This window comes from Myotis yumanensis, unplaced genomic scaffold, assembly GCF_028538775.1.
Source record: "Myotis yumanensis isolate MYYU_CA2020_CCGP unplaced genomic scaffold, mMyoYum1.0.hap1 SCAF_1, whole genome shotgun sequence".
NCBI classification, from domain to species: Eukaryota; Metazoa; Chordata; class Mammalia; order Chiroptera; family Vespertilionidae; genus Myotis; species Myotis yumanensis.
The window spans coordinates 59,263,886-59,278,732 of record NW_027223752.1 but is presented as its reverse complement, the minus strand read 5'-3'; the positions used below and the strand labels follow the sequence as shown (position 1 = coordinate 59,278,732).

The 14,847-nt window shown below is 43.7% G+C and overlaps 1 protein-coding gene across 2 annotated transcripts in view; it reads right to left on the bottom strand.

The window, feature by feature from the left end:
* The window catches only part of NEDD4 (NEDD4 E3 ubiquitin protein ligase), a 132,377-nt gene extending 121,190 nt beyond the window's left edge, over window positions 1-11,187 (bottom strand). Inside the window, exon 1 of one of the 2 annotated variants that reach the window (XM_070422168.1) lies at window positions 11,101-11,187. In XM_070422168.1, the coding sequence (XP_070278269.1) occupies window positions 11,101-11,145 (45 nt within the window). In that variant the 5' untranslated portion in view covers window positions 11,146-11,187. Of the gene's footprint in view, window positions 1-10,444; window positions 10,522-11,100 lie in introns of those variants that run through there. The other variant, XM_070422176.1, reaches the window with a different exon arrangement.
* Window positions 11,188-14,847: the final 3,660 nt, after the last annotated feature.

Sequence of the window (14,847 nt, the reverse complement as noted above, 5' to 3'; positions counted from 1 at the left end):
TTGAAAGGATAAACAAGATTGACAAACCTCTAGCCAGGCTCACCAAGAAGCAAAGAGAGGACCCAAATAAACAAAATCAGAAACAATAGAGGCGAAATAACAACAGATCCCACAGAAATACAAATGATTGTTAAAAAATACTATGGACAGCTCTACTCCAACAAACTAGACAACCTGCAGGAAATGGACAAATTCCTAGAAAAATACAACATCCCAAAACTCAATCAGGAAGAATCTAAAAATCTCAATAGGCCAATAACTATGGAAGAAATTGAAGTAGTCATCAAAAAGCTTCCAGCAAACAAAAGCCCAGGACCAGACGGCTTCACAGGGGAGTTTTACCAAACTTTCAAGGAAGAACTAAAACCTATCCTCCTCAGACTACTACAAAAAATGCAAGAGGAAGGAACACTTCCAAGCTCATTCTATGAAGCCAGCATCACCCTAATACCAAAACCAGGTAAAGACAACACAATGAAAGAGAATTACAGGCCAATATCCCTCATGAACATAGATGCCAAAATCCTCAGCAAAATCTTAGCAAATCGGATCCAGCAGTACATCAGAAAGATCATACACCATGACCAAGTAGGATTTATTCCAGGGATGCAAGGATGGTACAATATCCGCAAATCAATAAACGTGATACATCACATAAACAAATTGAAAGAAAAAAACCACATGGTCATATCAATTGATGCAGAAAAAGCATTTGACAAAATCCAACACCCATTTTTGATAAAAACTCTCAGCAAGGTGGGAGTGGAAGGATCATACCTCAACATAATAAAAGCCATATATGACAGGCCCACAGCCAACATCATACTCAATGGACAAAAACTAACACCATTTCCCTTAAGAACAGGAACAAGACAGGGATGCCCACTCTCACCACTCCTGTTCAACATAGTACTGGAAGTATTACCCATTGCAATTAGGCAAGAAGAAGAAATAAAAGGCATCCAAATTGGAAAAGAGGAAGTAAAACTGTCCTTATTTGCAGATGACATGATATTATACATACAAAACCCTAGAGACTCCATCAAAAAGCTACTAGACTTACTACATGAATTTGGCAATGTAGCAGGATACAAAATTAACCCCAAGAAATCTGAGGCATTTCTATACACCAATAGTGAACTGTCAGAAAGAGAGATTAGAAAAACAATCCCATTTACCATCGCACCAAAAAAATTAAGCTACCTAGGAATAAACTTAACTAAAGAGGTAAAAGACCTCTACTCAGAAAACTACAGGACGTTGAAAAAAGAGATAGAGGAAGACGTAAACAGATGGAAGAACATACCATGTTCTTGGATTGGTAGAATCAACATCATTAAAATGTCCATACTACCCAAAGCAATCTATAAATTCAACGCACTTCCCATTAAAATACCAACGGCATACTTCACAGATCTAGAACAAACTCTCCAAAAATTCATTTGGAATAAAAAAAGACCCCGAATAGCTGCAGCAATCCTGAGAAAGAAGAAAGTAGGTGGGATCTCAATACCAGATATCAAGCTGTATTACAAAGCCACTGTTCTCAAAACTGCCTGGTACTGGCACAAGTCAGAAATATAGATCAATGGAATAGAATAGAGAACCCAGAAATCGGCCCGAACCAATATGCTCAATTAATATTTGACAAAGGAGGAAAGAACATTCAATGGAGCCAAGATAGTCTCTTCAATAAGTGGTGTTGGGAAAACTGGACAGATATATGCAAGAAAATGAAACTAGACCACCAACTTACACCATACACAAAAATAAACTCAAAATGGATAAAGGACTTAAATGTACGACAGGAAACCATAAAAATTCTAGAAGAATCCAAAGGCAACAAAATCTCAGACATATGCCGAAGCAATTTCTTCACTGATACAGCTCCTAGGGCAGTTGAAACTAAAGAGAAAATGAACAAATGGGACTACATCAAAATAAAAAGCTTCTGCACAGCAAAAGAAACCATCAACAAAACAACAAGAAAACCCACTGCGTGGGAAAACATATTTGCCAATGTCATATCTGATAAGGGCCTAATCTCCAAAATTTATAGGGAACTCATACAACTTAACAAAAGGAAGATAAACAATCCAATCAAAAAATGAGCAAAGGACCTAAATAGACACCTTTCAAAAGAGGACATTCAGAAAGCCAAGAGACATATGAAAACATGCTCAAAGTCACTAATCATCTGCGAGATGCAAGTCAAAACAACAATGAGGTACCATCTCACACCTGTCAGACTGGCTATCATCAACAAATCAACAAACGACAAGTGCTGGAGAGGATGTGGAGAAAAAGGAACACTCGTGCACTGCTGGTGGGAATGCAGACTGGTGCAGCCACTATGGAAGACAGTATGGAGTTTCCTCAAAAAATTGGAAATGGAACTCCCATTTGACCCTGTGATCCCACTTCTAGGAATATATCCCAAGAAACCAGAAACACCAATCAGAAAGGATATATGCACCCATATGTTCATAGCAGCACAATTCACCATAGCTAAGATCTGGAAACAGCCTAAGTGCCCATCAGTAGATGAATGGATTAGAAAACTGTGGTACATCTACATGATGGAATACTATGCTGCTCTAAAAAAGAAGGAACTCTTACAATTTGCAATGGCATGGATGGAACTGGAGAGCATTATGCTAAGTGAAATAAGCCAGTCAATGAAGGAAAAATACCACATGATCTCACACATTCATGGATAATAGAGACCATTATAAACTTTTGAACAATAATAGATACAGAGGCAGAGCTGCCTCAAACTGATTGTCAAACTGCAGCGGGAAGGCAGGGGAGGGTTGGGGGGCAGGAGGGAGGGGGGTAAGAGATCAACCGAAGGACTTGTATGCATGCATATAAGCATAACCAATGGACATAAGACACTGGGGGGTAGGAGAGGCCGGGGGATTGTCGAGGGCGGGGAAAAAAAGGACACATGTAATACCCTTTGTAATACTTTAAGCAATAAAAAAATTAAAAAAAAAAAAGATCTGTTTGTAAATTGTACTCCTTTCCCCACCTCTCCCTGAAAAAAGAAGGAAAGCATTTTCCAACATTTTCAGACAAAAACAAAACTGAGAAAGTTCATTACCAGCAAACACTCACGGAAATAAATTCTAGTGGATGTACTTCAGGCAGAGAAAAGGGATCCCGAAGGGAAAGCTAGAGGTACAAGAAGAAATGAAGAAGTAACAAGCAAAGACAATGTTAAATACATGATAAACAAACATTATTTTAAAAAACAATGTTGATGGCCGAAACCGGTTTGGCTCAGTGGATAGAGCGTCGGCCTGCGGACTGAAGGCTCCCAGGTTCGATTCCGGTCAAGGGCATGTACCTGGGTTGCGGGCACATCCCTAGTGGAAGATGTGCAGGAGGCAGCTGATCGATGTTTCTCTCTCATCGATGTTTCTGGCTCTCTATCTCTCTCCCTTCCTCTCTGTAAAAAATCAATAAAATATATTTTTTTAAAAAAAAAATGTTGATGATGATGATGACATGCACGTATGATGACATGCACGTATGATGACATGCATGTAAACATCCAGTGAGTCTCCAGTCCACTTGGGATCCAATTTAAAATCCTGATAAATGGCCTTTACACCCTGCTCTCTTCCCCTCTCCAGAATCATCTACCACCGTCCCTCTTGCTCTACCCCTCTAGTCTTCTTTATGCTCCTCTTCATCGCATCTTTTACATTCACCGTTCTATATCAGACAAGAGTAGTTCATCTTTTCTGTTATATACTTTCATCTTACATCTCCCTCTCCTTTTCCTTCATAACATTTATAAAACGTGTATGTCTGATTATATATTTAATGTCTCTCTTTCCTTCTAAGCTATACATTCAGCAAAGTCTGTCGTTCATCATTATAACCTCATGATTCAATCCAATGCCTCATACATGACAAATATTCAACAAATATTTGTTAAGCAAATACAAAATTCAATTACTTCAGAGGGCTACCTAAAAGCTATAATGACAAAAAAAGACAGAAGATATGGGAACAAAGATATAAAAACAATCACAAGTTGATTTTGCTCCTGTTCCATTTATCATCTTCCTGGGAGTCTCTTCTGTTAAATTATTTTATGTGGGTAATTATTGACAGCAGCACAATGGAAAAACCAAGTCTTTGATACTAAAGAGACCAGGTTTCCATCCCAGATCTGCTCCCTCCCACAAGTGAGTCCCTGAGCAAATCACAATCTCCGACTCACTATCTGTAAGGCGGGGATAACAATACCTATCTTTGCAAGACTTAGAGCTAAAGTATAAGAACACGTAATCTGGCGCCAGCCATGCAGCAAGTGTACATTAAAGGCAGCTAATATTATATGTAGGTTGTGTTCCACACTGAAGAATATTTATATTAAAGCATCTTTAGCTCTGGCCGTTGTGGCACAATTGGTTGGGCATCGTCCTATGCACCAAAAGGTTGCTGGTTCTATTCCCGGTCAGAGTACAAGCCAGATTGCGAGTCAGGGTGCTTACAGGAGGCAGGGAACAGATCAATGTCTCTCTCTCTCCCTCTCCTTTCCCCTCTCTCTTTCAAGTCAATAAAAAACACTTTTTTAAAAAGCATCTTTATGCACTGACATGATTGTTTACATTACTTTCTTTACTGCCCTAACATGTCTCACATCAGTGGAAACCAGACATTTGGCCAGGCCATGAAGTTATAACGTTGACTACAGACATACTTATTCCTCAAGACTTTCAGAAAATGCTTATCAAAACCTTTTTTCATTTGTTTATGCAGTCTTTCTCCCTGCATTTATCTTCAGACTTCTCCAACCTTCTCCATTCCTTTATCCTCTTAAAACTGAGATAGAATTGGCAAGGGAGCTGGAGCAAATAGAGCTTCAAGGAGAGAGAAGCCATAGAATTCAGTAAAACAGTGGGGTCTGCAATTCAAATCAGCAATCTTACACATCTCCAGGCATTGCAGAATATCCCTAATACCAGATACAGCTAGCGGATGGGAGAATCAACTGATTTAAATATGCTGCTCTGAAGGATGTCAAATACCTAAGCCAATGGCTCATTAAATGATAAGGCCAGAATTCTAACCTAGTCAAATTAAATGTTCTATACCTCTGCTTACCTTAAATAATTTATTTCTAAGGAGCCTTCAAGATTATATCCCTATGCAATATATGAACTGCTAATAGCTAACTGTGTGTGTGTGTGTGTGTGTGTGTAAACTTTCCTCATCTTCTCTTCCCGGTGCAGAGGAGTCAGCAGGCCTACCTTAGGCAGAGTTTGGGGGCAGGGAGTCGTTTCATGGAGGTGCATGGTCAGCATGCTCGCCAGCATGGGGCACGGAGGGGACGACGGAGGTGCCATACAGAGATGCTCAGTAGTGTACCCACTGGCATGGGACACAGAGGAGGAGGGTTTGCATAGAGATGTAACAGTAGTACTCCCACTGGGGGGGAAAGTGGGGTGCACAAGTGGCAGAGGAGAGGCCTGCATGGTTAGAAAATTAGTTATACCAAAAACATAAGTAAATGAATTGAGCACATAAGTAAATATAATGAAGATAATGAAAGTCAGAATTTTTACTGTTAGAGAAGGCACTTATGGTACAAAGAACCCTGAAATATTATATTTGAATTAGAGAAATTGGTATGAGTTAATGATTTTTAAATATATATATAAAGACTGATGTAGAAATAACTATAGATTTATGTGTGTATTTATGTATACATATGCGTGCAACACACACACACACATTTTTTAATTCTGTTTCCTGAGATGGCTGAAGAGTGATGACATGCAGTAGCAATGAGCACACTGAGCACCCAGATCTTGGCTCCTAAGGACATTTTCTACCAAATGGGCGAGGCAAGATGTGAGAGTAACCTGGAACATCTTCTGCCAGAAGGAAAAGAAGTGTCCAAAGGATGATGGAGACATGCCACCTAAGAACCTTCCTGAAAGGACTCCCATTGGATAATTTAAGCAACGAAATATTCAATGACAGTAATTAATTACAACCTAGTGAATAAGCTGGGATTCTATAAGTCCATGCTGATATACATAAACAAATGAATAAATAAGTACAAAGACAGGAAAGCTCTTCTTACATAGAATGCCAATTAGTAAAACTGGAAATAAAGACACAGTGGTGGAAATCATCAATGGATGATAAAACGGGTGGATGGAGATCTGATGGATGAAGGGCAGGGTACTGGCATAATCTCTGAATATGCCCCCACAAAATACTAACCACTTATAAAGGGGGAAATGGTGGCATTACAAAAAAGAAACCTTACAGACACCAAAATGACCAAGTGATCAAGGTTATCGTCGATAGTGATGACAGGTCAACATCGCGTACCCCTTGATGGATGCCCTGAGAACACAGGACCATTTCTGCGATACCTGCCAAAAAAGCATGACCTTCACATGGGCAGACTGAGGAACATCCTACAGGATATACAGTCTGTACTCCTTAAAACTATTAAGGGGAAAAAACAACAACAAACAAACAAAAAATTATTAAGGATAAGAAAGGCTAAGGAACTCACACAGATAAGAGACTGAAAATACATAAGTACAGGCACCAAATGCCCCTAAATGGGGCCTGGAATCAGAGAGGAAAAAGAAAAAGTATTAGAACACTTGTCAAAGACTTACATGGGATCTGTGGATTGGACATCCTGCATATCTGATTTCTTAGTTTTAGAGGGTTGGATGGCTGTTATGTAGGAAAGTATTCTTTTTTTCAGGAAAAGACATTCTAAACTATTTAGAGGTGATGGGGCATTGTATCTGCAGCTTGTCCTCAAATGGTTCAGAAAAAGACCAATGAAAATGGCAAAAAATGGTTATGGAGCAATTGTGGTAAAATGTCAGCAGTTGGAGAATCTGAATGAGGAGAATTTAGAGTTCTTCGCACTGTACTTGCAAACTTTCTGTTGGTTTATAATAAAGAGCAAATTGCACAAATAAACTATATTTATGCACTTCTTTGGTCCCATGGAAACCCATGAGAAATATTAAAGAGTTGCAGAAAAGCAGGAATGGCATAAACAATACGAAAAAGATTGGGCTAAATACTAACACAGCCGCTGCTTCAAATGTGCTTCTCCTTTTTGTGAGTAGAGACTAGAGCAGCGATTCTCAACCTGTGGGTCGCGACCCCTTAGGGGTCGAACGACCCTTTCATAGGGGTCGCCTAAGACCATCGGAAAACACATATAATTGCATATTGTTTTTGTGATTAATCACTATGCTTTAATTATGTTCAATTTGTAACAATGAAAATACATCCTGCATATCTAATATTTACATTACGATTCATAACAGTAGCAAAATTACAGTAGCAACGAAAATAATTTTATGGTTGGGGGTCACCACAACATGAGGAACTGTATTAAAGGGTCGCGGCATTAGGAAGGTTGAGAACCACTGGACTAGAGGTTTGGGCTCAGTATAATGCCAGTGTGGGCAGGGTCTATTTCTGCTCAGTATTAGTGGGTCTAGAGGAGTCAGAACATACACTTTCTAGTTGTCCTGTTGCTTATGCATTGTGGTCACTGACACCATCAAAGGCATCCATTCTTCTATATGTGAAAATGGTGGAGCAAAGACTCTCAACTCTTTCCTCTTTATTTTTCCCCCTTCTCTTCCTTTGTTTCAATCAGGTTTCAGTTACAGGAAATAGAAGTCACTCAATATTTTAGGAAGAAAGACGTTAATACAGGGAATTAGGTGTTTAGAAAAATCATTGGAAATGCTAGAGGGGCAGGCTACAGGCTGGGCCTCCAGAGGACCCAGAAGTTCCTCAGTGCGGGCCCACCCAGGAAGCTGCCGCTTCTGCCCCAGCCAGAGAAGTGGGTAATCAGGAGCCATCACAGACCTGCTGACTTTAAAGAATGTACCCAATCAAGACATCAGGAAGCCACCACCACCAACCTCTGCTGGCAATTTCCTATCAATACCCACAAGCCAGCGTTGCCAGGTACTAGAACACTTCTGCAGAAAAACTCAGTGTCTGCATGGCCATGCTTGTCAGCAGAAAAAGCAAAGTAACAAGCAAACAGACAGTAAGTTACGCGGTACTTCATTTCCACCTTCCAAACAAACCTTAAGTGCACCTAACTAGGAAACCTATTTCACAATCTATTTCCAGGATGCTAAGTGCAGGAGAGTCTGGGATGCAGGGTGGTCTGGGATGCAGGGATGTCTGCTGGCAGGAAGGGATGCTGATTTCCAGTCCCCATATCTACCACACTCCTCCGCACCAAAGATTCGTGGGAATTAACTTCTTGTCAGAGCAAATTTGGTGGAAATTATATTACACTACTTCCTTAGTTTGTTATGCTTTAATGGCAAAATTCTGCATGTGGAGCCAGGAACAGATATCTCTTGCTAAAAGATACAAGTGGGCCGAAACCGGTTTGGCTCAGTGGATAGAGCGTCGGCCTGCGGACTGAAGGGTCCCAGGTTCGATTCCGGTCAGGGGCATGTGCCTCGGTTGCGGGCACATCCCCAGTGGGAGATGTGCAGGAGGCAGTTGGTTGATGTTTCTCTCTCATCGGTGTTCCTGGCTCTCTATCTCTCTCTCTTCCTCTCTGTAAAAAATCAATAAAATATATTTTAAAAAATAAAAGATACAAGTGGAAGAAGAGCTAAAACTCACTTCAACACTAATATGCTCATACAGTGTGACAAAGTGGCTATTCAGTATATGCTGGTTAAATTATAGTTGTCTCACTCGCTTCTATCCCATGTCTATTCATCTTTCTCCTTGTTTCAGTTTTAAATTTAAAATAAGAATCATCTTTCTTTTATGGCTGTAATAGAAAAAAATGCCTTTTCATAAACAGCAGAGGGCTATCTATTCCCAGACCAGTCTGAGTTTTAGAAAGTGACATAGCTACAATGTTTTTCTTCTTAAAAAGTAGGGAGAGGGAGGCTTTTCTAAGCCCTCTTTCATTTTTGTGATGGAGCTGAAAATAAATGACAAATAATAGCGATGCGATGACAGCCTTTACCCGAAAACAAGCAATTTCTGTCTCTTTCCCACCAGACTGGGAGCTCCTCAGAGAACAGGCGGGACTGTTGTTTCTCTCTGAATCCCTGGTGCCTAACAAACTGTGTGAGGCAGAACAGACAGTTAATAAATGTTGAATGAATAACCTAAATGACAATGGAAGAAGTGGAAGACAACACCACCATCATGTCTTTTATCTTCCTGTCTCATCCTCTTTCTCCACGTGGACAAAGTCTACAGAAGGAGTCGGAAGAAACTTTTGAGTCCTGGGACTGACAACCAGACCCCCATCGTGAGAATCAGAGTGGGCCCCATGCCATTAAACTTCCCAGTACAAATCCTTCAGCAAGTTCAGGAAAACCTCATTTCAAAGGGTAGCGTTTCTGGCCTTCACACGGAGTTGCTTAATGACCACCCACGAACAGCCACAAATAACTGTAAACAGACCCTGTTCCAAGGGGGAGAGAACAGTGAATGATACCTTTGGCAATGCTCTGTCTATGATCAGTTGGCTCTGTGGGGAGTGAGATGAGAAATCTGGAATAGCAGGGCCCACACCCTGTAACAACACACAACAACAACAACAACAACAACCATAACAACGACGGGGAAAGAAAGGCCAAGGCCAGCCAGATTGTGGTGGATCCCGCTGGAGGTTATCTGCATTGGACAGCTGATTGTAGCAAGCCAGGAACCCTGACTGATAAGAAGAATGCTATGGTAGGTTCAGCACTGCATGATTTTCCTCTGCTCTCTTCTATAGAACATTAGCTGAGTATTATTTTTAGCTAAACATATTGACCTCTGTTTCGAAGGGACTACCGAGCTGCCACCATTGGTCCACCCACCCTGTGCTTCTGTTCCGGCAGCAGTCACTAAGAAATGAAAGTCTAATCGCCTGGCCATGATCATTCTCAAAACCCTCTGAGATAACCTGCCTGCATCAACAAGTTGCCCACTATTGATACACAAAGAACTTTCAAGAGAAATGTAAACGACATTTTTAAAAAGATGTTAGAAGATACCACGTTCCTCAGAGGAGGCACTATTACAACACTGTTAGAAGATACCTGAGCAATTAGGCTGAAGGACTTACAGTTAAATGGGTCCAATCTTGCAAACAGATACCTGTGACAGTTTAACCAACAGGAACGCTTAAATCTGATGTTTTCCCCACTCCAAACTGTAGACCAGATAGTCTTTCACCCCCCCACCTACCTCCTTTAAAACAGAACAACCCTTCCCAAATGGCTTATTTTTAATAAGCGTAAGGCATAACTGAGAAGGGACAGCTTTGCCTTTTCAAAGAGCAGAACTTAATTTTCAAAGCGAACAGCTATAGGGAGTTCTTTAACATAGTTATACTTTTCCAGCTCGACTTTTTAAGTATCAATACAGACCAGTGAAACATTGCACGCACTTTCCACACGTGATACTTGTTACTAAACACGGGGAAGACCATCTATTCGCCTGCTTTCCCATCCCCGACTCCAGTGAGGGTTAAAAAGGGCTGCGGAGAAAAAGAAAAAGAAAAAGAAAAAAACCAAAACAGCGAGTCACAATTCCCGGGCAAGCCTTCAGGTCAAAGTGCATCCAGTGGAGTCCAGCGGGCCTGTGCCAGAGCCGGCGCAGCAACTGCCGGGATGCTAAGCTCCCGGGGATTTCGCCACCGCCCCTCCCGGAGCTCACGCCCTCGGCGGCGGGGAGGGGGGTGGCAGGAAGCCGCTGGCCGGCGGGGCGCGTCCCCGCGCGCACTCACGCCGCCGGCCGCCGAGCCCCCTCGGCTACACTTCCCGAAGGAAACCGACGAGGAAGGCGGCGGGGCGGAGAGGGGCGGAGAGGGGTGTGGAGTCCACAGGTTCCCGGAGAAAATGCGGCTCCCCGCTGCGCGCCCAGCCCCAGCCCCAGCCCGCGCGCGGGGCCGCCCCCTCGGTGCCACCGCGCCCCGCGCGTCCCCGGGCTCGCGCAGGGGAAGGAGGGGGCTGACAGCCGACCCCCTGCCGCCGCCGCCTCCTGGGGTCTGGCTGCTGGGCAGCGCGATGGGAAGCCCGCCCCGCAACCCCGCGGCCCCCGCACCTCGTCCTCCTGGAGCCCGAACACCTCCACCGCGCTAGTTGCCATTTCTGAGCGGTTACCGCCGACCGGACGCGCTCACCCCGCCCAGGGAGCGGGGACTGGAGTGGGGAAGAGGAGAGGGAGGAGGCGGGAGGAATCGGAGGAAGAAGAGGCGGCGCTCCCCCGGCGCCCGCAGCGCCGCCCCTGGCCAGTGGGCGCTAGTGGGCGAGGAAGTGCGGCGGGGCCGGGGCTGGGAGCGCGCGCGGCGGGGGCGCGCGTGGCGGGGCGCACCTTTCGCCCCCTCGCCCGAGGTGGGTGGCCCGGAGACCCGCCTGGAGGCGTCGTGCGCCCCCGGGCTCTGCGCCAAGCTGGCGCTGGAGGCCTGGCGACCGGCCGCCCTTCCCCTGGGAAACAAAGCTGCGGTTTTCCTCAGCAACCAGCCCCCCGAGATCCGCCCGAACTCGCCTCTCGCGGACACCTGGGTCCGGAGTGCTTCTCCCAACCTCGCCACAAGCTAAACATCAGAGGAGAGCCCTGGCCGGGGAGCTCAGTTTGTTAGAGCGTCGTGGTCCCTATATGCAAGGTTGTGGGTTCAATTCCCGGTCCGGGCATATACAAGAATCAACCAATGAATGTATAAATAAGCGCTCGCTCTCTCGCTCTCGCTTTCTCTCTCTCTCTCTCTCTCTCTCTCTCACACAATAAATAAATAAATAAATAAATAAATAAATAAAATGCTTTGTGGGTCAAGGCTGTGATCCCAATGGAAGCTGGACCTTGGGAGCTCCAGGCAAAGCCCAGCCTGAGCGTGACAGCAAATGGGGAGCCTGAAAGGGTCGGCTCAGGAGCTGACATTCTCCCCTGTGATTTGTAAGCACTGTGCCAGTTCACAAGGTGTTTTCTGTCTCATGGCCCATCTTTAAAGCCTACCACACCCAGCCTCCAGGCCCATCCTCTAAACCCGCGTAGCTAAGCCTTGACCTGCAGCCCCACTGGAAGGGAGGGAGAAGGGGGACAAATAAAATGAGCAGGATCTCCTGTGCTGTGGGACAGTTATGTTATTTTAGGGCCATGTCTAATGGGCTTTATGGTTCCACAATCACAGGAGGACCCCCCACCAAATAAGCACCCATAAAAGAGAGGGGGAAATTATAAACACTCATTGTCAGAAGTAATATTGTCATTTTTCTGCAGTTGTAGAAATTTGCAGAACTCTAGAATCTCAGAAATCTAATTTAAAGTTTCTTTAAGAAATTCAGAATAAACTATTTAAAGTGCTGAAAGGTGGGAACAAGACTGTAGCCCATGGTATTGGTTTGTTATATAAGATTTTGTCATACTTTTATTATGTTTAGCAGGGCCCACGGCATTTGTATGATGTATCAGAATTCTATCAATACACAACCCAAATTTAATCATCTGTATTGCAGGAGAAACGAGGTGGCAATTAATAAACAGAAGTGCAAAATTCCAGAATGGTCAGGAATTGTTGGCTTCACTAAATTTAAAAAGCCATCATAGCCCTAGCTGGTTTGGCTCAGTGGATAGAGTGTCTACCTGTGGACTGAAGGGTCCCAGGTTCAATTCCTGTCAAGGGCACATGCCTGGGCTGTGGGCTCAATCCCCAGTAGGGGGCATGCAGGAGGCAGCCCATCAATGATTCTCTCATCATTGATGTTTCTCTCTCCCTCTCCCTTCCTCTCTGAAATCAATAAGATTATACACTGAGTGGCCAGATTATTATGACCACCTGATGTTTGTAGGCAAATTAGCTATAATTTCGCGCTGAAGTTGCTAGAGGGCCAGGCCATTATAAATAGGGAAGCAGGTTGTTTTACCATGACAGTAGAAGTGATTTTTTTCTGAAGATATGGGTAAACAACGCGATTTAACAGCCTTTGAACGTGGGATATATGTATACTCGTATATTTTTTAAAAGCCATCATAACATTAATTCCTTTGTTTTGTAAACATAACTATTTTTTAGTGGATCAGTAGTAAAATAATCTGAAAATATTCAATATATCCTTTTACTTTAGAAATAATACTTTCCCCTAACCTCACTTTCTCCGATACACTTTTTTTTTCCAGCCAGCTCTGGGTACGCAGCCTTTGCATCCCTCTGCAGCATTGCTTCCAGTCCACTCAGTGTGTGGTGGACATGGTGGGTACTTCTGCAAAGCTTTCCACCTAAGACTGTGCCAGGACATAGGTCACCTCTGCCTGTGAATTCCACAAATCTAACTGGGGGTCCTGCCATTCTCCAACCTTGAGGGAAAACTCAAGTGCTATAAAAGGCTCGGATCCTCTTCTTGGAGATAGTCACTGTGATCAGAACTGTCCAATAAAACTTTCTACAATGAGCCGTAACCGGTTTGGCTCAGTGGATAGAGTGTCGGCCTGCGGACTGAGACTGAAAGGTCCCAGGTTCGATTCCGGTCAAGGCATGTACCTTGGTTGTGAGCACATCCCCAGTAGGGGGTGTGCAGGAGGCAGCTGATCGATGTTTCTCTCTCATCGATGTTTCTAACTCTCTGTCCCTCTCCCTTCCTCTCTGTAAAAATCAATAAAATATATTTATATTTTTAAAAAAAACTTTCTACAATAAGGGAAATCTTACCTATCTCCACTGTCAATATGGCAGCCAGTAGCTCACCTGGCTGTTGGCAGCCAGTAGCTCACCTGGCTATTGAGGACCTGAAATGTGGCTAGTGCAAATAAGGAATTTTATAGTTAATTTAAATGTAAATAGTCACTGTGGTTAGTGACTACCACATTAGACAGCATAAAACATGTCTGACAATGAAATGAACACTGTATCTAACATCCACGATAAGAAAAAGAGTATTACCAACAACTTTTGTGTTTCCTTCATACCCTCCTATTCCATCCCCTTTCCTCCTGAATTCTGTTTATCATTTCCTTGGGGTTTTTTTATTGTTTCATCCAATGTATATGTATTCCTAAATAACACACTGTTCATTTTTCCTTCTTTGAACTTCATATAAATTGAATCACAAAGTGACTTGCATTTTTTACTCACCACTCTGTCTGTGCTCCTGCCAGTCCAGAGATTTATGGAAAATCTGGGTGTTTTCATTTCCTAGAGCTGCTGTAACAATTTACCACAAACTGGGTGGCTTAAATATAAATTCATTTTCTCACAGTTCTGGAGGCCAGACATCCAAAATCTATGCATTGGCAGGGCTGCACTTCCTCTGAAGGCTCTACAGGAGAATCTGTTTCTTGCCTCTTCCAGCCCTGGCAGCTGTTGGCATTCCTTGGCGTGTGGCCTCACCTCTCTGTGCTCTAACCAACAGCTACCCGGCCAGGTCCACCTCAGATGCCACCTGCTCCCTGAAGTTTCTCACTATTCCCCCAGACAGACTTAGTTGTTCTGTGTCACAGCCCTCCATCTTACCTTTAAAAAAACGAATTTGATGTCTTTCAAAAAATTATTCATACCTCTTTTACAATATCTAACACATCTATACTAATAAAAGGGTAATATGCTAATTAGACCGGGTTGACTGGACATCTTCCGGATGTCCGACTTCCTTCTGAACAAAGCTGGAGCCAAGGTGGCGGGAGCCGAGGCAGAGGCAGTTAGGGGTGATCAGGCTGGCAGGGGACCAGTTAGGGGGTGACCAGGTTGGCAGGGGGGCAGTTAGGGGCAATCAGGCAGGCAGGCAGGCAAGCAGTTAGGAGCCAGGGGTCCCAGATTGCGAGAGGGATGTTCGACTAGGGATGGGGCCTAAACCGGCAGTC